This window comes from Argiope bruennichi, chromosome 1 (assembly GCF_947563725.1).
Source record: "Argiope bruennichi chromosome 1, qqArgBrue1.1, whole genome shotgun sequence".
Classification (NCBI taxonomy): Eukaryota; Metazoa; Arthropoda; class Arachnida; order Araneae; family Araneidae; genus Argiope; species Argiope bruennichi.
This window is the reverse complement of record NC_079151.1, coordinates 139,231,272-139,257,280: the sequence shown is the minus strand read 5'-3', so window position 1 is coordinate 139,257,280 and position 26,009 is coordinate 139,231,272. Positions and strand designations below refer to the sequence as shown.

Genomic DNA, 26,009 nt, shown 5'->3' with positions numbered 1-26,009 from the left:
ATATATATATATCTTATCCAATATTTTATCTTTAATATACATATATATATATATATTAAAGATAAAATATTGGAAAAGAAATTCGTTATTTTTTGTTTATTGCAAAACCCAGCTTTCTATTGAACCAATATAAAATAATGGCTGCTTGAGACGTTATAAATGACCCTAAAAATTTTAACATTCATATATTTCACAAATTTCTGTCTGTCACCTGCAGACTCCGTAAACTTTAACAAACAGCTTATTTCACAAAAATGTTTTAAGAAATGGAAATTATTCAAGATTAAAATTCCTATTTATTTTTATACTTAGATCAGAATTACCATTTAAAAGAAATATATGACGTGTTTTGTCTGCAGTAGGGTATAACAGTGGGTGGACAAACCTAAATTACAATTTCAGCTGCACAAGAGCATTAATGCAAAATGTGGAGCAAAATCATCCCTTCCGTTTTGAGTATTTTCAGTTTGCTCGCAGTAATTCCAGCCAAATCGATTGACAATTCTAATCAATGCTTTACATAATCAGAGTGTGTTTCAGGTAATTATATCATATCATACATCGTACATTCACGGAAATTGAAATATACTCAAACTAAATAATTTATAAAGACACATTTTTATTAGAAGACTAAAAAGTAAAATTATTTCTTTTCTTCGTTACATTCGAATATTTTTATTTTGTAAACGAAATTCATTTATGGCAAAAATTGTTGAAACGTTTTGTCAACTTTTTTTTTCTATTTCAGTACTATATATTATCCGTTGCACATAGTCATAATTTCATTAGATTAATGGAGTAACTAATAATTAAATTCTTAAAAATAGTAAAGAAATTAATGAAATCGTATATGTAAAAGGTTTATAAAATTAGAAATTCCGACGATCATGTAATTAAATATAACAATGTATCATATTTAAATATGATTTGCGTCAAGTAACACCAGAGCATATAATGAATGACATTGACTGTTCCATTATACTATGAAATAATTGTGCAAAATAATTCAATATCTTATTTGTTTCAGATGGACTTCAACACCAAGACATATTGAATTGCTTATATTCTCTATCTTACAAGGTAAAATCTATCATTATTTAACTGGTAGTATCAATTTCAAAATTAATTTCCTTATCAAGGGAAAACTTACCTGTTCACAAATCGTAGTGGACACAGTAAAATTATTTCTTTTCTTCGTTACATTCGAATATTTTTATTTTGTAAACGATCATTTTGTAATTTATCATGAAAAATATAAATCAATAGCAAATTTCAAACCAAGTTTATCATGTAATTTTCCCTATCAAAGGAAGCTTAACTATTTGTAAATCAAATTGGACTCAATAAAATGTAATTTTATCATGAAAAATTTAGTTCAGTAGCAAATTTCGAACAATGTTTATAATGAAATTTTTCATATTAAAGGAAACCTGCTTGTTCGCAAATCAAAGCAGACTCAATAAAATGTAATTTATCATGAGAAATATAGATCAGTAGCAAATTTTGAACCAAGTTTATCATGTAATTTTATATATCAAAGGAAACCTGTCTGTTCGTAAATCAAAGTGGATGCAATAACATTTAATTTATCATGAACAATATATAGTAGCAAATTTCGAACTACTCTTATCATGTAATTTTCCATATCAACGGAAACCTATCTTTCGCAAATCATAGTGGACACAATACTTGCCAAATTAAAAATACTTTTCTTCAAAGAAATAAAATAAATATTTTTTTAAAAAATATCTATTTGTACAGAAAATTTGTCAGATAGGTGAGATCTCCTATCTGACAAATAGGTGAGAGATAGGTGAAAATTCAAAATTCATGTTAAGGCTTTAACTTGCAGAAAACAGGAAAAAAAATTAACTTGAGGAAATCAACTATACGTACACAAGAAGCAACTGCCTGCAAAATAAAACCACTGCAAGAAGAATTCAGCATAAAATATCGGATTTCTCCGGAATTAACAGCTCAAAGAGTGAATTTACTCTTTTCTCTGGTTTCTTTCCTTGGACTTTATATAAGGTAACTGGCAGGATAAAGAATGTCATAGAAGAATCATCGTCTTAAAAGAGATCACTTTCACTCCTGTGTATTCGGAAATATTTATTTTTGTCACCAGTGTCTTCGCTAATGCCAGGAATCACAGATCTGACATCCAATAAAATATATGTAAAACATTTTTCCTTACTGCCAGATCAACAACAGAGGAAAATACCTTTATAAATACGTAAAACTCTATTTCCCAATATTATGCTAATTTAAATTTTCTTAAATGAATTTTACCCGTAACTGGAGACGGGAGTCAAAATGACTCCGCATTGTTCATTAGCTCTGATTATCACATGGCGTTTTTTCCTGTAATGCAGTCATCTCCTAGTAACTTCAGCAGTCATTTGGTAAAAGTCTAAATATGAACATATGCGCATAACCGAGTTATTCTTTTACAAATTTTTTGGTATTATTTATGAAGTCATTGACTCCGTGTCTCCCAAACTGCTTTTAATTTCAATAATGCAAGAAGAACACAGAAATATTCTTGAAATAACACTTTAAAATATTGTATTCTTCATTTTTGTTTTTTAAATTCTAATAGTTATCAATATTAGTGTAATTCCAGAATATCTAAACGAAGTAAATACTCATTAGAAGATCGTTAAGGGTTTTCTTATAATAGCTTTCCAATATTTAACATTATAATATTGAACATTTTTAATATTAATATATTTAATATTTTTGGGAACTACATTATTTGTAAAATGTATTTTGTTTAAGTGCTGTTTACAAAAGACAAATAAGAAAAATAACAATGGAGTTATTTTGACTACATGTCTCTAACGCGTGAGGAAATTAATGTCTCCAGTTACGGGTTGAACAAGAATTACTTATTTTTTCAAAAGTCACAAAGTTCGCTTATAACAAAGTCATATTTCATAGTATTTATGAACAAAAATTGTAGAAAATCTATTGATATGTGCGGAATTTTTCTATATAAAATGTGGGGGTGAGGATGAGTATTGTTCTAGTTTTATTTATAACTACATATGTATGTACATTGGCTTCTTATTTTTAGGATCGGCAACCAATAATCGGTTACGTTCAGCAAAATTTCTACTCGTACAATACTGATAGCATAGCCGAAGCACTACAGATTTATTGCACACTCAGCGGTGATGCACAAGTGAGTACTTATTGATTTTTGATACTTTCTTGCAACTGAAAAGTATTATAGATTTAAATTTAAATATTTGTATTTTTGATTACAAAAATTAGTCGCATTTTTTTCCTTAGATATTTATTAATAGATAAATCTTTATAAATTAATGCTTAAATTCAATCATTGAAAATTACAATTATTTATTTTATGTATATATTATTAATTCCAATATAATATGTTTATTATTTTTTTAAAAATTTTGTGCTTCCGTATACTATGTAGATCTCATTATTTGAAGTCTTCTTTTATAGCTTGATGCATTTCGAAAAACTCTCAATGGCGTTATCAGCTATAAGAATGTAAGTAATATGATATTAAATTCATTTATTATTTCCTGTTAACTATCAATACTCATACTTGTCTTGACTAATTGAAAAAATAATCAAAGAAAAATGCGATTTCGTGTATGTTTACAAATGATCATGATTTCTAATTAATATTGCAGATTGTCGTATAGAGATTTTGATTGCATTTTTCATTATTTTTAAGATGATATTTCATGACCCATTCCTCATTTTTAAATACATGCATATATCATGTTGTTGATTAAAATACGAATCGCTCCTTCTTCATAATATTTTGTAAAATAAGCACTTTTAAAGCACTAATTCCACTGAAAGATCATGCGTTCTTATTATAATAATTTTAGCCAAATTTTTTTTAAATAAGCAATTCTAGATTCGAAGCGAAAATTTTTCATTTTCAGTTGCATTGAAACTTTGAAATATAGTATATAGATCGTGAATATTAATTTAAGAATTCAGCAGAAATAATGTTAATCCATATTGTTGTGTGAAATGTAACAATTGAATTATACGAATATATATATATATATATATATATTTGTTCTCCACCCAAAAAAAATTTTCAGTACTTATAAATATTTCATTCATAAAAAAATCAAATATATTTGTTTCATTTTTCACTAAAATAACACAAAACATTTATTACTTTTTTTGCTGGAATTTCTAATGGGGTACAATTTTGAAAGGAAAATTCAGAACAATATTTGAGAGATATAGATTTTAATGTCCATTATACTTTCAAATAAGAAATGCTGAACATATAGCCATAAAAAAGAAACTATATGAAAGTGATTTAATACGTGCATTCATACATATATTCATACGTGCATTCACAAAATAGAAGTATTCTAACATTTATATTTATATGAATAAGGATATATGAATTATGGATATAAGGATTATATGAATAAGGCAGTCTGACTTAAGAAGTACTTTAACTTCAACTGAGTGACTGAAGTCAAAATTACTCCGCATTGTCCGTTAGCTCTGATTATCACGTGGTATTTTGTCCTTGAATACAATCATCGCCTCAGTACCATCTAGTTGTTCTTTCAGCAGTATGTTGGCAAAAGTCTAAGTATGAGCACGTATGTATAACCGAGTTATTCATTTTCAAATTTTTTTGTTGTTATTTATGGAGTATTTAATTCCATGTCTCTGAAACTGTTTTTAATTTGAATAATACAAAAAGAATAAAGATATATTCTTTAAAAAATTATTTAAAAATATTGCATTTTTTATATTTGTTTGTTGAATTCTAACAGTTATTAACATTAGTGTAATTCCGTAATATCTAACCGAAGTAAATACTCTTGAAAAAATTGTTAAGGTTTTTCTTATAACATCTTTCTAGCATTTAATATTACAACATTTAACATTTTAATATAATTACTTTAAATATTTTTGGTATCCACATGATTTCCATAATGTATTGTGTTTCCAAAATAAATTCCATTCTATTAATATATCATAAATACATATTTTGAAAAAAAATTAATATTATACGTAATTTTGTTTCAAAATTATTTTCTAAATTTGTTTTATTTCATCATTTGGACAAATGCATGTTATCTTCATATTTTCTGAAATAAATGAATTACAAAATAAGACTAAATCTGAGAATCTTATCGTTTAGATAAAAGTCATTGAAAGCGCATACACTATTGTGTCAATTAATTATTCATATTAGTTAAAAATACATGTCAAATGGTTATATTATTCTTTTGTAAGAGTATATACTGAAATTAAAATACAGCAAGGAAAAGATTAATTCAAAGTGCAGCTTTCGCTTGAATTATCATGAAAGAAGGACTGGTATGGGATGTTGCAATTGTCCTTGAAAATCCTAGCATTTAAATATTTTTCAAATTCCTTTCTTTCACCTGTGTCTGCATAAACATTAACCATCAGCTCACTTGAAAAAACCGTTTTCACAAATGCAAATATATCACAAAATATCCAAGATTTCAGTTAATATGTCTTTTTATAATTGAACCAATATTAATATTTCAAGAATATATCCCAATTATCGTCTGGCGTCTGATTTGAATTTATAGAATCTTATGAATTTTTTCTCATGTCCAGCTTCGGGGACTTCTCATGAAATAGAATCAGAATTAAATTAGATTAAGCAATTTAATAATAGATATTCAACTAATATAAAAGAAGTGCAGACATTGGAAATGGTACGATATACATAATTAGAAAATTTCGACGTATCAGTAAATATACAACAACAATTCTAAAATACATTTCAGTCAGGTAAAATCCGAGTAGTGAATGCTAACGGTGAATTAATGAAATAGTTTGAACCTTAGTGAAATAGTTTCAACAGTAAAATAATTCAATACATTTATTGTTCAGATGGAAATGCACACAATGGTATGATGAAGCGCTTCAATTTGCTACCTCACCAAGTAAACTTTTTCATTGTTCAACTGGCTGCGATAACTTCCTTCAATGTTAATTTTCTATTCTGAAAGCCTTAATGAAATAATTTCAAGAGTAAAATAATTTGCACATGTAGTGTCTCAGATGTAAATGCCCATAATTTATAATGAAGTGTTTCAATTTGCTACTTTGCTAGGTAAACCTTTTCATTGTCTAATTGTCTGTGATATCTTCAATGTAATTTTTCTATTCTGTGTCTGCCTTAATGAAATAAGTTCAGCTGTAGAATAATTTCATACAATTATTGTTTCAAATGAAAATGCAAACAACAGTACAATGAAGTTCTACAATTTGTTATCTCACTATGTAAATCTTTTCATTGTTCAACGTTCTTTGATAAACTCGATGTTCGTTTGCCAATTAGCGAAGCCAAGTTCAAAAGTTAAACTGGCAATTTTTAAATAGAATTTATCAATAACCGAATTAAAAAAAATTAGATCTATGTCAAATTCCAGACCATTTTTTCATGCAATTTAAAATCATATAATTTGATTTGCTTACAATATCAGAATTAACGAATGATCAGCAAATATAATTATTTAAAAATTCATTTTTACGGAAAATTAAATAAAATTTAATTGCTTTAAGATAATAAATCACAGATAACAATTTTGAGAAAAACTTTAACAGTTCAATATTCAAAATTTGCTTGAAGAATTATAGCTGATAACTTATAATTTTCTTTATTTTAAATGTTTTTTAATGATATGAATTTATACGTATTGCAGAAAATTATATTTTATTTAAAAAACGATGTCTTTAAACTAAAGTAAACCCTTTCATAAATTTCCGGTTCAATACCCTTTTTTTATTGGATAAAATACTTATTGTGGTAAGAATTAAAAATACATATAATTTTTATACACATAAGTATAAACAGTTTTTCGGTCTCTATAAATGCATTGTAAATGCTCGCTTTACTAAATGCAAAATATCTCTACATGCATGGTTATGGTTCTTAATGCGCTTTAATTTTTTTAATCAGATATGAAATATTCAATAGAAAAAATACTTGGAAGATAGTTTTTTATTTGCCTTAATCTTAAAGAGCCCCTTGACTTTTAATATTTATAATTAAAATTACATTTTCTCAGTAATATTTAAAATCTTGAACATTTAACATTTGTATTAGAAAAAAAAATATCCAGCTCTTCTTTTGACGCAATTATATTCCATGTATTTTAAAAAATAAATATATATTGTTAATTTAATTAATACTGAACCATTATTAAAATCTCGTATATTCTCCAATAATTTTGGTGTATATACAAAATACTTATTTGATGCTTGATAAGTTTAAATTTATTTAAAATGTTTGAACATCAAAAATATTACTGAAAGCTTCAGTTTTAGACATAAAATATAATATCTTCATTCAATATAATAAGGTATTGAATACATATAATCTTTATACTTTCTGAGTCTTCGTTTATCAAAACGAAAAAAAATTTTTGAATCAAAGAATTTTGATTTTTATTAGTTTCCGAAAAGATAATAGATTATCCTACAGAATTATATAAAAATTAGAGAAAATTAATTTTTGGTATACTTTAACAGAAAAGTAATATGAATAGAATTAAATATTTAACAATGAATATGATGGCAACCATTTTCAAGCTTGAAGTTCAATCTCCATCGATTGTCAGAGGCAGAAAACGAAATCACTCTAAACTGATAGTCTTCCAATTATAATTTTCAATTTAAAGTAATTTCTACAGTATAATGAACTTAATTAAATATTTTTTAAGTATATATAAATATATAAAACTTTTATGGTGGGTATTGTGTGGGTTCTCCAATTATTTCAGTAACTTATAAGGGCGTTTTTTCAACAAGGAAAAAACATGACCCCACGGAATAAATTTAGCAAAATACACACGAATTGCACAAAAAAAAATTGCAAATAACAATAATACGCACAGATGTAATAAATGACTAAATAAATTAAAGTGCAGCACAAAGAGCTCAGTGTAAAACAAAGGAAAATTTGCTCCGAGATTAACACCACAAAGAGAGAATCCTCCTCGCCCTCATAACTGTGAGATTCCCTCACAGTTTTGATTCTTTCCAGTTTATATAAAGTATCGGACAGAACTAATAGCCATTCTAGAGAAATTTTGATTTTCGAATTATAAAATGTCATTAATTTAATTCCTAAACTTTCGAGATTCTGCTAAAAATGTGTCGACAAAGTCTTCGCTAAGTCTCCAGTGACAGGGATATCGGTCTGTCAGCCATTGTAATAATTGTAAATCTCATAATACTATGAAACTATTTACGAAAGAAAACGCCCTTTTAGATTATTCCTCATAGTTTATATAGTTTGGTAATAGTTCCTTGTAATTAGTCAATTTAAACTAAGCTTTAAACTAAGCTTTTTTCCGTTGTCAAGATGTTTGCTTGCGATCCAAGTAGAAAGTGGTTTTGTATTAATAAATATTTAATTTAATGAAATGCTAGAAAATCCTTTTTTGAAGAAAATCTATTGAAATTTTATTCTGTAGCGAAAACAAAGAATTATTCTCAATATTTTATTTCTATAGTTATTTTCTTCTTGTGTTTAGGAAAGACAACCAATATTCCTGTATGGCCAGAAACTGTTATACTCATACAACACTAATAACATATCTGAAGCACTCAAAGAATATATGCAACTTTAGTGGAGAAAAAAAAGTGAGTGTTTTTTATTGGCGATATTTTCTTCCAGTTGGTAAACTATATCTATACTTATAATAAACCTCAATGTGTGTGTGTGTGTGTGTGTGTGTGTGTGTGTGTGTGTGTGTGTGTGTGTGTGTGTGTGTGTGTGTGTGCTCTATTTATTTCGTATGATCTTTCATAATATCTACATTATTAATTCAATAAATGATTTTATTTAAGGCAAACATGATTTTATATATATTCTTTCAATTCAGAATCCAACGGCTAATTTGAAAAACTTTATAATAGAAATATATGCGTAAAAGGGTCTAAATGAAGATCCTCTGCTCTGTGAACAATATTTAACAAAGTATTCTTGTGGCACTAGTATTTCAAATAAAAAGAATTTTACTGTCATCAACTAATTCAGTCACAAAAACTGATTAATTTATGAAAATATGAATATCACTATTCAATAAAAATGGGCGATTTTAGACCACTTCATCGACCGTCTCAAAGAACCCAATCATCTCCTAGGATTTCTCAAGAACGATTGGCAAGAATTATGACAATGTTGTGTGTTCTAAAATTGTAACATTCAAAACTTGGCGAAACTTGGTTCGCCAGAATTAATACTCCCTAAAACTTTCAATTCAAAATTTATGTACCTTGGTCTCTTAATTGCTTCTTTTATAAAATATTTTTAAACTTCAATTTTCTATAGTCACATAACTCATGCTATTATAGAAGCATCACTATATTTTGTTCAATGTGCTATATATCTTTCTAATTTATTGTCAGCGGCCGTAAGATTTAAATTTGAATGTGAAATGAAAGAGACAGAACTTCGATAAATACAAAAACATTTTTCCTGAAACCAAAAATAGATCGAATCCTTCGGTTTTGTAATTTTATGTGTACCACGAAATATTTTTATGCAATATTTTAAAGAATTATTCTAGAAAAATTTCATTGATTCATCATAAAATACAGTTTTTAATTTCAAAACGATTTACGGTGCATATTTTTTTATTTTATTTGAATCAATAAATGTAATTCTAAAAACAATTATGAAGTCTAAATTTTATACAGTTCTATGATCCTATAAACCATATCCAATAAAAATATCTTGAGAAACTAAACGTTTCACTTGTCTGCGATCAAAACTGACCGACTTTTAAAGCTTCGAATTTCATCATTTTAGAACAATCAATGATTTCATTAATTTAGACCATCAGTATCGGGGAATGTTCAAAAGCGCATTTGGTCTTTTTCTCGAGACGGTGATGGCGAGGTCTAAAATCGCGCGTTTGTATGGAATAAAGACATTTAAATTTTGAAAACTTAATCAGTTTTAATTGAAAAAGAATGGACATTTTTTTATTTAAAATATTAGTGTCTTTAAAATAGTTTATTGAACATGACTCAAAAACAGAGTTTCTGTATAAAAATTTAAAATTCATAATTTATCACGATATTTATTGATAACAAACTGCATAAAAAATAATTATTTATTTAATTTAGTCCATTTTTATTCGATATATACACCAATTAATAAATTTTTAAAAAATAGCTATTGTGTGCTGATTAGCGCTTATATTATGTAAATATTAAACTATGTATGCCTTAATTGAAACTGCAATAATAATATAACTATTTTAAAACGTCAACAAAACATCTTTTTTGGTATTCATTTTTATTTAGAAAATATCACATTTCATATTTATTCCATTTTATGCGAACTCGTGTTTCCTAGGTCTTTAAATCTTCAGATTTTTTGAAATTTAACTTAATCTTTCAATTTAAGTTTTTGTCAAGGTGAGGTCAACTTTTTCTCAAGCATTCATGACATGATCGTGTAATTTAAATTTTATTTTCAATTTGTGCGAAATAAATTGTTAGAAAATAGAATTAAAATGCTTTTTTAAAAAAAATTAAAAATATAAACTTAATTTATAGATTAAAACATAGCATCATTGAAACGATTATTGTTTGGGCTTTAAGATGATATAAAAATCAGTTTTAGGATGTAAAATTTTTTCGGAGGTCATCTCTAAAATACTCAAAAGTTTCGTTCAGTTTTTCAGTTAATTAAAATTTAAAAACGGTCTCTGCTGGGTATCCATTTTCTCCCTCCAAAGAAAATATGGGCCACGCTTGGTAGTTCTACATCATATGGTCCCGCATGCAGTGCGCCACCCCATACATACACAAGCAGACATTCGTCTAATAATCAACCTTTAAGAAACTCCAGGTGCAGATAGGAGTATTTTCTTTTAGATGTTGAATGAAAAAGTCCAAAATCGAGTGTTTATATCAGAATGGAGATACTCAAATGTACATTAATCAGTTACTTTTTGAGATTGATTTAGTTGAAAAGAATTATTTAAAAAAAAAGATTTGGCATATCTTTTTATTTAAAACATTAATGTCTCAATAATATTTTATTAAATATAATTTACAAGACCTAGAATCTATGTAAAAAATTAAAATTCGTAATTTATCAGAGAGTTTGTTGATTTATGTTACAAATTTAAACAATTTTGTTAACAGATACATAAGGTTTACATGTTAGCTGTCTGAATCTAATTAGGGTAAATATACTGCATATATCAAACCATGTAAGCATTAAATAAAACTGATTTATAGAATCAATAATATGGATTTTTAAGATCGCAGAAACTTTCTTCTTGCCTTTACTTTTTTGCTATATATTTCATATTTATAATTACACTTTTATAGGTTAAATTTGCTATAATAATTAATTTATTTTTTATTTGAACTTTTGTTAATGTGATGGCAACACGTTGATAAAAGCTATTTTTTTCCCATTAACGTGTAAGGTGCCAAAAATTTATATTTATTTTGAGTAAAATAAATTTGTTGAACAATATGACATTATATTTAAAAAAATTCAGACTTGGCAAGATTTAAATGATACCAAAAAAAAATATTTTAAATTATATTTAATTATAATTTAAATTATAAATTATATTTAAATTATAATTATTAAATTATAATAAATGTACTTAAAAAATTATGAATTTTAAATTTTTACAGTCTTTTTGTCCTAAATAATCATTTTCTGCTAAATACTCATGACACTTCAACTTTTAAATAAATAAACGTTTCTCTCTTCTGCGAACAAATCTAACTGATTTATAAGTTTTTACTTATCAATTTTAGAACAATCAACATTTTCTTAATCAGAGACCAATCACTGTCGAGAAACCCTAGCAGAAAATTAGCATATCTTCTTAGAGACAGTCGATGAAGTGGTCTAAAACCGCCAGTTTTTATAAAATGGTGTTATTTAAATTTCATAAATTAGTCAGTTTTAGTGATTGATTTAGTTTATTGCAGTTCAACAATTTTTATTTAAAAAATTGGTGTCTCAAGAATATTTTTTTAAAATATGATTCAAAGGGCCATATAAAAATTTAAAATACGTAATTCATGGGAGCATTTATTGACTCAAGTTACATAAATTATAATTATTTAGTTCATTTAGACCATTTTTTAACAGATGTATGACCCAAATTAGTTAATGGGTGCTGATTAAATTGATTATCCTGTACATATTAAACCATTTTTATTGTAATTCAACTGTTTTATTGAATTAATAATATAGTTATTGTAAAAAAATCGTAGAAAAATTTTCCTGAAGTTACTTTTTATAAAATATCATATTTCAATTTTTTTCCTCTTCATACAATCACGTGCTGTAAAGTAAACTTTTATATATGTAGTTTATAATAAGAGTGGATTTATTTTTTAAATTTGAGCTTTTGTCAATATCATGCAAACAAGTTGATAAAAGCTATTTTTCCCTATTAAAGCATCACGTGCTCTTGTAAGTTAAATTTTATTTTTATTTTGTACGATATAAGTTATGGAAAAATATGTTTCAAGAAATTCACTAAAAATAGAAATTTAATTTTTTTTGATTAACACTTTAGTATATTTAAAAAGATAATGTCTTAATCTTTGATATGATGTAAAAATTAATTTTGTGCTTTAATATTTTCGGAAGTTATACTGGAAAAGCGTCAAAATTTCGTTTAATTTTTAATTAATTAAAATTCTAATTAAAAATTTGAAACATCTATCCTAGGTGCACATTCCCAACCTCCAAGGTATACGTATGCCAAATTTGGTAGCTATGCGTCAAACGGTCTGACTTGTAGAGCGCCAACACACACACACACATGCTCACACATTGAGCTTATATATATAAGTATAGATAGATTATAAAAATTATTATGTAGTGCACATACGACTTCAATTCCGAACGACTTTACTCTCAGTTCTCATGTTTTTCTTTTTTTTTAAAAGACATGTTTTGTTTCAGTAAAAAACGTCTTTCTATTAATTGCAGTTTAATCATTTCCAGTTTAATTTCAAATTGAATTAACGAGTGCTGATAGAAAATTAAAGAGAGATAAGTAGCACAATGAACAGAACTGCTTAAGGCCTCAATAATAGTATAAGTGAATTATATGACTATCGAAATTTGAAGCTTAAAAATATTTTGCTGAAAAACCTGTTATAACACCAAGTTACATAAAATATTTGATTGAACATTTAAGCGTATTAATGCTGGCGAAACGGCTGGTAGCCAAACCGGCTAATAATAATTATAGAAAGGAATTCAAATCCATGCGTCTAGGGTTTGCAATATCGGACCGAAATTTCAATACCGGTATTCGGTATTTTTTAGATCTTAATACCGGGATACCGGTTTTAATACCGGCATTAGAAATTTTAGAAAAAGAAAGAAAACACAGGTGTTTCTTTGTTTTATTTGCCAGTTTCATTAGAGAGTGTAAATATCACAAAAAATAATTTGTAACTTATAAATTTTAACAGTATATAAAGAATCGCAAAAAAGTAAAGGAACACCTTATTTATTAAAATCAGATAAAAGTGTAAATATCACTATTCAGCCTGTGGTACTATTATTTGTGAAATGTGATCTTAAAAAACATAATGCATCAGTTGTACTGTCTTTGTCCTGGAACGTAATTTTGGGCAAAAATTACCAGTTGTCGAAAACTCTCTTTCGGCATCTACGCTAGTTGGTGGTACTGTTAGCAATGCGCAATATACTTTTTCCAAGTATTTACCTCTAAATCCCTCATCTTCAAATAAATCGATTTCTCGTCGGATGGTTTTGGATATAGCTGATTTCTGTATTGTATTTTGGTTTGTTGAAATTTTTTATTTATCGCTAATTCTAATTTTTGTTCAAGAGACAATTCCTTTTCATTATCGACAGTAGTGACATCATAATCTTCGATAACTGAGCCGAATTCTTCTGAATGTAAATAGGTTTGTGGGTAAAAAAATATTAAGAAAATTTACTATAAACTTTATCAGAATTGAATTGGTTATTTTCTTTTCTTTTTCATTTTCATTTTTAAAATCATTATAATTATGTAAATACCGTAAGACATTTTCTATTTCGGTATGCCTTTCTTCTGTGTGATTTTTCAATGTAATATATAATTCTTCAGATAATGATATGTGCTGTTCTTTCACTGACTGCAACATAAAATTTATTGTTGCATTAGCTGTTAATAAATTAGAATCTCACAGACATAATGCCTCAACAGCCAGTTTTATTGGAATTAGAGCTTTGATACAGTTCTGGATATTAAGTCGAATTCACTATCTGAAAAAATAATTTACAGATTTAAGTCGATTATTGCTTTTTGGATTGGATTTCTCAGTTTCAAAAATAGTTCCATCATTAGGAGTAAACGGTTCCAACGTGTTTTAGAATCTAATATTAACATATATTCTGCTTTACTTTCAGTTAGTGTATATTTTAGTAATATGTCATTTTTTATAGGGGAACGTTTAAATATCTTAACATTTTTTCGAGCTTTATAAATTATAGGAAAAAATTCTTGATGGGTTAATATCTTCTTCTTCATATTATCTTCTCACTCTTACTCTCTTCAAAGTTGGAATCCGAAATTTCTATATCCACAGTATTTGGATTCTTCTGTTCTTTATTTTTTTGATATAATACATCTATTACTCCTAATTGAATTCCATGAGCATAACACAATTGCTGATTTGCACAAATGAACTTTCCAACTTTTTTCATAACTGTTGCTCCATCAGTCATTATGGATACAATATCTTCTTTCAGGGATAATCCATATTTCGCTAATTTATATTTTAGCAATTAATTAAGCCATTAATTAGCTAATTAATTTCGCCCGTTAGGGATTCATAAAAACTAAAACGTATACTACTTTGCTATGTTGGAGATCCCTGAACATATAGTGGAGAAAAAAATTTTAATTTCTAGTAAATACCGAAAAAATCGATATTTAAACTTGTGAATCATTTAAAAAAATATTTGTGAGATACCAATATTTAAAATAAAAATTGTTGACTCCAATAAACTAAATCAATCACTGAAACTTACTAATTTATGAAATTAAAATATCGCTCTTCTGTAAAACTGGCTATTTTTTACCCCTCTGTCGACCGTCTCAAAGAAGATAAGCCGATCTTCTGGTAGGATTTCTCGACAGTGCTTGGTCAATGTGTATAAAAATGTTGATTGTTCTTATATTAATATATAAAAACTTCATAAATCTGTCAGATTTGGTCGCAGAAAATAGGTACGTTTATTTATTTATCTTTGAAAGGCAAATACTTTACTCATAAGGACATTTCAAATCTATCTCTTCTTTCACAGTATGGAGATGTCACTTTAGTACTCATTTCATGTTAGTTTAATCCTTGAAAAGCAAATACTTTGTTCATTGGGAAAAATATAAATTAATTTCTGGTATGAAGACATTCCACTTCTGTCTCTTTTTTCACATTAAAGATGTAACATTCCCCGTTTACCAGTACTGATAAGACATTTACAGACAGCTGTGTCGTCGCTGTTACTTACTAAACGCCTCGAGATAGCCAGATGGTGAATCTTTTCACCTGGGTGGTCTCGCATCTGCTCATTAGCGACTACAATGACAGACCACATGTGGAATTCTTCGTCCAAGAGGTATTGATAGTTCCTTCAAAGAAAAAGGGGTGTCCAAACATCTGGATGCTAGATGTCTCTCTTTGTGAAAGGACCTTCTCACGACCCACTGGCACCGCTGAGAGAGCATATGGCTGAACCCCGATTGGCCGAAAGAGAGCTCAAATGACCAATGTAAATTAAGAGGCGGAGATTTTTTTTAGGAGGAGAGAAGAAACGTATTGCAGTAGAGGGTTGTACTACGCCTACGAGTCCGGAGTCTGAGATACTACCCCTGGAGTAGTCGTGTTGACGTGATGGAGAACTGAGTTTCAAGAAAAACCTTCGACTTTGACTGTTGTATCTCCTACTACATGTGTAAATAAATAATTATTTAACCAAGATTAGAACAAGTTGTTCTTTGTATATATATATATATATATATATATATATATATATATATATATATATATATATATATATATATATATATATAGGGCTGTAAAATAAAGAATTGTCTAGAAATTCCGCTTCGTTATTTGATCAGTCTAGATCAGGACATTACAAAGGAAATGTCACTCTAGTACTCAGTATGCTTAATTAATACTTGAAAGGGAAATATCCTACTTATAAAGAAGAAAATTAAATGTCTGGTTATAGATATTCCACTTCTGCCTCTTCTATTACAGTAGTGAAGATGTCACATTATATCTTACACTAGCTAATTTAATTTTTGAAATAGAAATATTTTGATCATAAGCAAAATATAAGTACATTTCAGGTTTAAAGATATTCCGCTTCTGTCTCTACTGTCAGAGTAGTTTAGTCGTCACTATAGTACGCTCATGCTAATTTAATCCTTGAACGAAAATATTTTCCTACTAAAGGAAAAATAAATAAATATCTTTTATAAAGATATTTCATTACTGTTTATGTTTTAAAAGTGTGTGACATGGATCCAATACGTCATTAAAATTAATTTTGCATTAACCAATATATTTAAATGCTTTCTGAATTTTTAAAAATTCTCAGACACTAATTTTTAATTTCATCATTTATAGTTGTATTATTACCTCATGAAAATACATTTGGAACAAAATTCTACCTGATATTATAAATTCGTTTAAATTTAATTTTCTCAAAATATTTTTTCTTGTGCGCTATAAACTTCATTTAATTTTTTTTTATTTCTTAAATCTCAATTGAAAACGAAGGATAAGAATCACATTCAGATATATTTTAATGCTTAACAACAAAATTTATTAAAAAGTAATTTTTTAATATAGATTAGAAAAATTATTGAAATTTATGATTCTGAAAAATACATGCTTTAGAGTTAATTGGTTCCAATTCACATGATGTACGAATATTATATCTATGGTAAATTTCTGAAGAGGAAATTCGCCATTTTTTCGTATTTAAACCCAGCTTTCGCTTGAACCAACACGAAATAAAGGTTGATGTGAGGTGTTTCTAAGAGCTATTGCAAATATGGTATTTTACAAAATCCTTTCTTTCACCTGTGGTTACTATAAACGTTAATAAGCTGCTTACTTCAAAAAACTATTCTATGAAATGGAAATATACCACAAATTATTCAAGATTTGAACTCCTATTCCTATTTATATTGGCACAGGTACTATCATTGTAAAAATCTATGGTTTTTCCCAGTCTATAGTAGTATATAAAAGAGTGTGGAAAAAATTGAATTACAATTTCAACGACACTAGAGCGTAAGTGCAAAATGTGGAGCAAAGTCATCCCTTCCGTTGTGTGTATTTTCAGTTTGCTGGTAGTAATTCAAGGCAAAATACCAGACGCTTCTGAACTTGGCGATTATTATCAATGCTTTACGTATTCTGAGTGCGCTTCAGGTAATAATATTGTTTATTCACTACAAATTGAAGTAAATTCAATGTAAGAAATTTTTTTTATATTTTAGTGGCAAATGTAAAAGCAAAATTTTTAAAAAACTATTATATTCAAATATTTCTGCTTAATAAATCATAATTTTTTTTTACAAAACTTACAAAATCTTAGTTTTTTTTTCGGGCTCAGCACGGTGTACTACTGATGATAGAGACTGTGTATTATACGGAGGGCCGCGGTGGCCTGGTCTCGACCTAGGAACTGGAGGGTTTCACGTTCGTGATCCGATTCCACCGAAGAACCGTCGTGTAAGCTGGTCTAGTGCACCTTAAATATGTCCACACCAAACGACCTCCCGCTGCTGTGGTGGGGAGTGGGGTGCTAGCTCAGGTGTCGTCCTCGTTATTTGACCACGGTTCAAAATTACGAGATCCATCCCAAAATAGCCTAACGTTAAAACGGGACGTTAAATTATCTGTATTATACAATTTGAAATGAAATAACTCATAATTAAACTTTCAGAATACTAACAAAGTGTGTAAAATATAAAAAGAACGGTATTAAAAATCAGAAATTTCTGATGTATTAGTGAGTAAGTGAAAAAGCAGCGACAAAATTTCACGTTTAAAATATATAATTTGAGTTAAGCATAATTGGAGTATTCAATGAATAATAAAAGGGATCTCTTCATTACATAATGTAATAATTGCAATGGTAAATTAATTTTTAATACATTTATATTTTCCAGATGGAAATCCTCATAAGGGCATTACGCATTGCTTCACTGGTATTAATGACGAGGTAAAATCATTCGTTGTTCAATTTATTGTAGCCATTTCATTGTTAATATTGCAAATTCATGGAAGCTAAGTCATAAATTGAATTGGATATGATTAATCACTATTTATCATTAATATTCTAGATCTGTGTGAAATTCTTTTACAAAAGATTGTAGAATTATTTCGTCCTTCAATATAAGATCAAGTGATTTGATTCTTTATTGATTATTTAGAAATTCGATTATTTGATTATTTAGAAATTCAATGTCCAGAGAAATAAACAGGGAAGAATTTTTAATTTCTTTTAGAAAATGAAAAAAATAACAGCCGTTTCTTGGGAGAAAGAAAAATAAATTATTCAACATTCTGCATTTTCTTGTAGAATTAAAGTTATAATTAATAACAAGGCATTTTTTATTATTTTAAAAAAGTTTTTAATGAAACCTAATTAGTAAAACATTGTGATTGAAATTAAATACTTATCATTGAATGCAAAAGCAATCACTTTCAGCCCTAAATGTCCATCTACATCGATTGTCAAAAACAAGAACTTAGGCTTTGTGCAGGGATTTATATTGAAAGGAATCTAAATATAATTTTGTAATTAAAGAGACTTTCCTCAATATAAAAGTTATGTAATAAATTTTTTTCATAGAAAAAATACAACTAAAGAAAACATTTACAGAGAACAAAAATGCGTGCACAAGCAGCGTATTGCTCGCTAAAAAGCAAAGCTTCGCGAAAAGCACAGTGTGAAACAACGGAGAATTGACTTCGCGGTCCGAAAAGAAAGAGAACGAAGAAAAAAATTCATTCGATTTCCTCACAGACCCTTCTATCTTGTATAAGGCTTCCGACAAGAAAGATACTTTAAGAACGATCATTGAAATTCGAATTCTATAAGAGACAGCTCTCTGATTTTTGCGATTCCGGGAAGCTCCATTTTTGTCGCTAAATTCATCGCCAAATCGCTAATGGAGGGGTCACTCATCTGCCATCCCTTAAAACACCCGTAAAACTATCTTCTTTAATGTGGGATTATATGCGCAGAAAAGCGACTTTAGGGCTTGGCAATAATACATTCCCCATAGTTTAGTTAATCTGAACAAAGATTCTTATATAAGCCTGATGTTGCGGGCTTATTGTTGGGACCGCAGTGCCCTATTGGTAAGATCTCGGCTTCAGAACCAGAGGGTTTCAAGTTGAAGACTCAATTCCACCGCAGAAACGCTGTATAAGCCGGTCTGATGCACGTTAAATCTAGCGGGGCCAAATGCCCTTCCGCTGGTGGGATGCACAAGTTTGGAAAGAGAGTGAAAGCTCAGGTGTCTTCTTCATCATCTGACCGTGGTTTAAAATTACGAGATCTGTCCCAAAACAACCCTAGTGTTGCTTAAAATGGGACCTTCATATAACTTGCTTGCCTTCTGTTCTAGGGAAATTCATTTTTTAATTAATAGAAAATTCATCATTCATTTAAAAATCATGATGTTTTCGTTTGTGTAAAATATTTGTAAAAAATCAATTAGAAAGTGTGCAATTGAAGTGTGTGTATGTGAACAAAATTTATGTATTAGTGTATGTATTATCTCCTTATTTTTAGGATAACGAAGCAATTCACGATTACATCGAGAAAAATTTCTACTCGTACCATACCGATGACCCATCGAAAGAAATTGACATATATTGTCATCTAAACGGAGATGAACAGGTTAGTACTTATTGATTGACGACACTTTATTGAAGTTTAAATTTTATTATCATGGATTGTATTTTATTGTACAAATTCACTCTAAATTTTTTTCATTAATTTTATATTTATAGAAAAGTTTTTATAAGTTAATGCTTAATTTCAGTTATTGAAAATTGCATTTATTTATTTTATGTGTATGTTAATGGTTTCAACACAATATATTTAATCATTTTTAAAGAATTTTTCATTCCTTTAAGCTATGTAAATTTCATTAATTGATTTTCTTTATATAGCGCAAGGCATATGAAAAAACTTTCAATGGCGTTTACAGCTTTCAGAAAGTAAGTAATATGATTTAAAATTCATTTCCGTTCCCGTTAACAATTCATAAATCTCTTGACTAATAAATTGCAATATAAAAGAAAAATAAATTTCATGTCTATTCAAAAGTGATTTTGATTTCGAATTAATATTGTAGAATGCTACATACAGATTTTGAATGCATATTATTATTATTTTATTATGACATATTATGTCGTATTATTCATTTTTTTTAATTCCATTTATGCCACGGTCTTTTATTAACGGTAGGAATGTTGTTACTTAATACATTGTACAAATAAACCATTTTAAGACGGTATTTGCAGCGAAATTCATCTATTCCTATACCAATTATTTGAACCATTCATTCTTTTTAAAAAAATGGAGTAATTTTGGATTTAAAGTAATTTTTTTTATTTCAGCTTTATAACTTCAATAAACATTTCAAGTTATTATTTATTATTAAAAAGTATTTACGAAAAGTACTTATTTAAGAGTTCAGCTGAAAAGGTGTTAATCTATATTTTAATGTGCATTGAAAAATCTGAATGTTTTTCATTTTTAATTCATTGCAATTTAAAAGCAATTTTTGGTAAAATGTCTGTAGAATGTTGATGATGTTGCATGTGAAAATATACATAATAATATACATGTACTTTTATACATAATAATATACATGTACTTTTATACATAATAATATACATGTACTTTTATACATAATAATATTCATGTATAAAAAATACATGAAAAATGAAATTTTAAAGAACAGATACAAAAAAAAAGAAAAATTATTGCTACACAACTTCTAAATAACAAAATATCACACATCTGGGCTGTCTCTTAACATTCATCAATTTATATATGGCATGATACGATTATTTTTAATATATTTAGGAAAAATAGATTGATTTATGAATGAAATTGAGCAAAATCTGATTAAGAAAACTACTACATTAGTACTTAGTAAAACTCCATCTTTTGTCACGTGTGTCTAAATTTTATTGGATAAATTGTTTGATAAAGGTACTGCTTTCGGTGTTTAAACTATTTATTGTTTTGTAGATGGCATGCAGTGATAAAAAGCAGAAGCGTCAATGCCGAAGTACAAAAAAATTACTGGTAAGTGCTTTTATAATTGATCATAAGAAATTATATTTTATGAATTGCAATGAATTATTCTTCCCGTTCTATGATCCCAATAAAAAAAATTGTAAATTTTTCTCTTAATATGTCTCAAAATTGTTAATTGATATTATCTTTATGTACTTCTCACTACTCTTCTGCGTGACGTTTAAACAGTAATGATGAAAAGATGCAACGGTACAGTTCATGTGAAATCACAGGATTGATGACATTTCTATTAATCCAAATAATATGACATTTGAAAAACAATTTATTTCAAATATTGCTCAAGTCATTCAACTAATAGCGTCTATTATATTAAATCCAAATATAACAAATAAGCCTATACATACTCAAAAATATTTAGTCAAGCTAAATCGTCAAAAAAAAAATGAAATGAATCCGGAGAAAATAAAAAATATAAAATACTTCAAAAATTGTTGAGATTTAAATTTTGATGTAAAACTAATCTCAAAATTAAATTTTCAGATTTGCACTAGTTACGGGTTCTTTGAAATACTTTGAAAAAATCCTGATACATTATGAACAGTGTCAACATATAAATAATTAAAATAAAACAACCTTTACAGAAATTAACTATAAATATTTAAATGAAATATTCATATATAAAGATTGGTAGCTGTACACTTTTGCTCAATCATAATCAGTAAGATATTGTTTGACAGCTGATTCTATCACCCCCTGTGCTTTTTGCGCATGCGTTAGGATGGGATTAATTCTTCAACATAGAGGTGAGAGGAAAGATGAAAGGAGGGTATGTTTACATTTGACAATAAAATAAAGTCGGATTACTCGTAGACTGAATTAAAATAATAAGATAAGAAACGACACGATTTTCACAAACACGGGAAAAATAAATTGAACAAAAAAGTATCTAATAGGGCGAAAATCAAGGTCAAGCGTCTCTCTCCTTAATGAAATAGAATCGTCGAATAGTGGTCGTCTCAGGACAATAAAACGAATAGTACTTCTCTAACACCAAGACTGGAAGTCTGAGGAATAGATAAAAAAGACAACAAACAAAATAAAAAAGATTAATACAGAAAAGAAAGACAATTATTTTTGAGGATTTTGATTTTACCCCAATCATAAAGTCGTTTGATGAAAATCAGTCTTTTATTGCTAAAGCGTTTTATTATGGTGGCCTGACAACAAGGAATCATTTTATAGAGAAAATTGGCTTTAGAGAATAGAAGTTGCGACAAAATGAGTGGAGTTAAATGATTAAAACGAACCCTGTTTAATGGTTTACTATCATCTTCGAAAAATTCGTCTGCTCTTTTTTGTTTTTTCTAAAAACTGAGTGGCTACCAAATTCCTGATTGATCATGGTACATTTATGATGATGTGAATATTTATTTCGAATTACTAGGACATTCATGACTTTAGCCTTATCTGGCCAATCCTCATCACGGGGGGGAGCACCTCGAAATGAGAATGAGATGCTTCCAGCATGGCGCTTGAATCTCGCCAACCTGGAGAGTATACGAAAAGGTTGGTGTCTGACTCCTCCCATCAAAGACGGGACGCACTTCCTTAGGGAAGGGTTGTACCGTGGCCGGTGATGGCCTTTAGGACTAAGCCACAGTTCCCGCCAGTGTTGCTGTTGCGGCGGTCCGATCATTTAGTTTTTATCCATATGCCTTCGGTCGGGTCGAATTTTCAGAGATATGATTTATCCCCCAATCCCAATTCGGAGGTGAGTTCATAAGAACGGGCCTGCTTACACGTTAGTATAAATTATTATTTTTTTCAAACAATTGTCCAGAATATTTACTCAACTCTTTTTCTTGATGGTGATACATATACGTAGTTGCTAAATTCGTGTAGTATTTTATATCAACAACATTGAACAAAAGCAGGACACATAAGAACTCAGAAGGAGCTTCCAAAAATAAAAATAAAAGTTAACAGTATTCCACCGTAAATGTTAAGAATATAATAACCATAATGTCATCTGTATTAAAACACGTGTTCCTAAATTTTAATCATCCCTTCGAAGAATTTAAAATATTTCGTGTAAGAATGATAATTTTATGATTGCTTCGGTCTAGAACAGCCCTGTTATCAGCGAAAAGTCAAGTAATAATATAATAAAATTTAAGAACAATGACTTAAACAAAGATGTAGAAAGGAAATCAGTTAAAAACATAGCTTTGTGGAGAACCCGGCATTATTTGTTCGATGTTAGACAGTTCTCAATGCAAAATGATTCCGATTGCTCATTTTAAGAGATATCAACATCGAAATCAACATTTTAATTCTTGCATATTTAATGAGTTCATTTAAAGATAAGGCTTGTGTTTCTATCAAGTGAAAGTTTTAAGTCAAAAGAAAAACCTCCACTGATAAATTTCTGGTGAATTTTTATCTTCATAATATTCACAACTCTGAAGAAATAAAATAGATTCCCAGAACTCATTCTGAAATCAAACTGCTGGGCATGACACTTTCATTTTCATCGCAATTAGACAGTAGCCTTTTACACCGGAGTTTTGCAATAATTTTTTTTTCGTTGTATTTAGAAGATACTTTACCCTGATATTGTGAGGAAGTTTATGATCGTTGATCTGCTTAGAATTAAAAATTGAAGTAGGGTTCTAAAGTATAATGAAGTATTTCTGTATTAATTTTTTTAAAAGATGAAGTAAATTCGATAGTACGATGTAATCTTTTGACAGTAATAATAAGAATTTTATCTGGGGTAGATACTACACCTGTGACTAAAATTTGAATACTTATTTTTCAGTTTATTTTTAATATGCTCATACACAGCGTTCATACTTTTCTAAATCAATGTCCTTAAAAATTCCTGCTCTCTATACAGACACCCATTTCTTTAAATAAATAAGTGGTGAATTTGAATCATTCATTCATTTTATGTTTAACAATGTCTTTCATACTGACGATAATTTATTTTTTAACTTCATTTACTGGCATTTTTAAATACTGATTTTTACAAAACGATTTATGCGTTAACTTTTGAAAAGAATGTAAGATTTTAAAGAATTTTAAATTAAAATTTTATGATTAATAATATAAGGCAATGCAAGATAGTGTTAAGTAAATTTACATATGCATTCCATATCTTTTAAGTGAGAATACATGTCTCTATTATTCTACTTATGATATATAATTGAAATATAGTTTTCAGATTATTCCTAGAAGCTCTTTGATGTCCTTAAATTTTGTTTATGTGATTATATTCAAAACTGACTTTTTATCAACTAATTTATTTTACAGAAATGCTTCTACAGGGTTCTCAACGATCTGAAGAAAAAGAAGTATTGCGAGTAAACTAATCGGGAACTACAGAATCCAAGATTTGTTTATTTTCGGCAACAAGCCATGATTGAAATTCGCTTATAATCTGTAATACATGTCAAAATATTTTTCAAAAATAAAATTACTGCATTCGATATCGAAGGATTTTAATGTGTTTCATTGTTCTGTCTGTATGTGTACTTTTATATTGCTGTTCTTCAATATTGAACGTATTTCATTATTATTCCGTATTTCTGCTCAAATTATAAAATTCTAATTATTTGAAATAACTCAATTGTAAACGAAAATACTGTAACATTTTAAATCCAAATAAATTGAATGAATATCCTCTGAAATATATATGAGAAGATATTCAGTTCATGCATAAACATATATATATGTAATATACACATTATACATGTTAATTTTCATATACATAAGAAAAGGACATATATGCATGACCCAAAAGAATTCTGCATAAAGGTTTGCAAATTCGGCTTCTAATTTACTTAGGCAGAATTTCGCAATCATTGTTAACTTCGGTGTATAAAACTTAAAAAAAATTATTATTTTTTTTCGTTCTGGAAGTTCGTTAAATATTTTAAGAGCAGGGAAAGGAATAATATTCTATGTCTGAAAGGATTTGTCTTACTTTAAAACCAATTGTGCGAATGGACGACACCAGAATAATGAGCTATATATATAAAACATGGCATTATAATGTAAGAGATGGAATCGTCTCGAATCTGGACCCGCCTACAAAAATAAAGTTTGTAGAGTTCGGATTGCAATGAAAGACATCCTATAGTTGTAGCGAGAAAACACTTTTAATGCACTCCTGCTCTTCTTTTTCTTGCGTACAGCCGACCACCCCGCCACCACTGAACGTAGCAGTATCGGCAGGATTTGTTGTGGCCGACTGCTATAATGCACTCATGCTATCGGTTCAATTATAAATTGTTCAAATTTCGTTGAGAAGAATTCGAAATTTTCCGTATAGCATAGGATGTTACCACCCATTAAGCGGTAATTGCTGAGCCATAATATGTGTATCAGATGAAAGAATTGTGTCATAACTAACATAGCCATTTGATATCAGGCCCTCTGTAAAAATCGGAACAAAAGAAAGATATCAATATAATGGACATCGAAGTTTCATAAAGGACGTATTTGCGTTCCATTAAAAAAAGCGTACTTACTATTCCACGCACCCGTAGTGTATAGAGTGAATAAATGGTTGGATGTGCTGAACAGAGCTTAAAATATATATCTATTCATATCACAAAACAGTGTTGAAATTTCATAATATGCTTGTTATCAATGTAATTTTATA

General features: G+C 28.2%; 1 protein-coding gene across 4 annotated transcripts; it reads left to right on the top strand.

Annotated features, from left to right (window-relative positions):
* Positions 1-417: 417 nt before the first annotated feature.
* LOC129971637 (uncharacterized) lies at positions 418-24,827 on the top strand. Of its 4 annotated transcripts, XM_056085599.1 has the most exons (9): positions 418-540; positions 1,028-1,080; positions 3,080-3,187; positions 3,475-3,522; positions 8,544-8,652; positions 19,859-19,966; positions 20,242-20,289; positions 21,332-21,388; positions 24,656-24,827. In XM_056085599.1, the coding sequence occupies exons 3-9, from the start codon at positions 3,180-3,182 to the stop codon at positions 24,707-24,709; spliced, it is 432 nt and encodes a 143-aa protein (XP_055941574.1). In that variant the 5' UTR covers positions 418-540; positions 1,028-1,080; positions 3,080-3,179; the 3' UTR covers positions 24,710-24,827. The 4 variants fall into 4 exon arrangements, with proteins under 4 accessions (XP_055941574.1, XP_055941583.1, XP_055941593.1 ...); XM_056085608.1 differs by lacking the exons at positions 418-540; positions 1,028-1,080; positions 3,080-3,187; positions 3,475-3,522 and adding an exon at positions 4,601-4,616; XM_056085618.1 differs by lacking the exons at positions 418-540; positions 1,028-1,080; positions 3,080-3,187; positions 3,475-3,522 and adding an exon at positions 6,070-6,115.
* Positions 24,828-26,009: the final 1,182 nt, after the last annotated feature.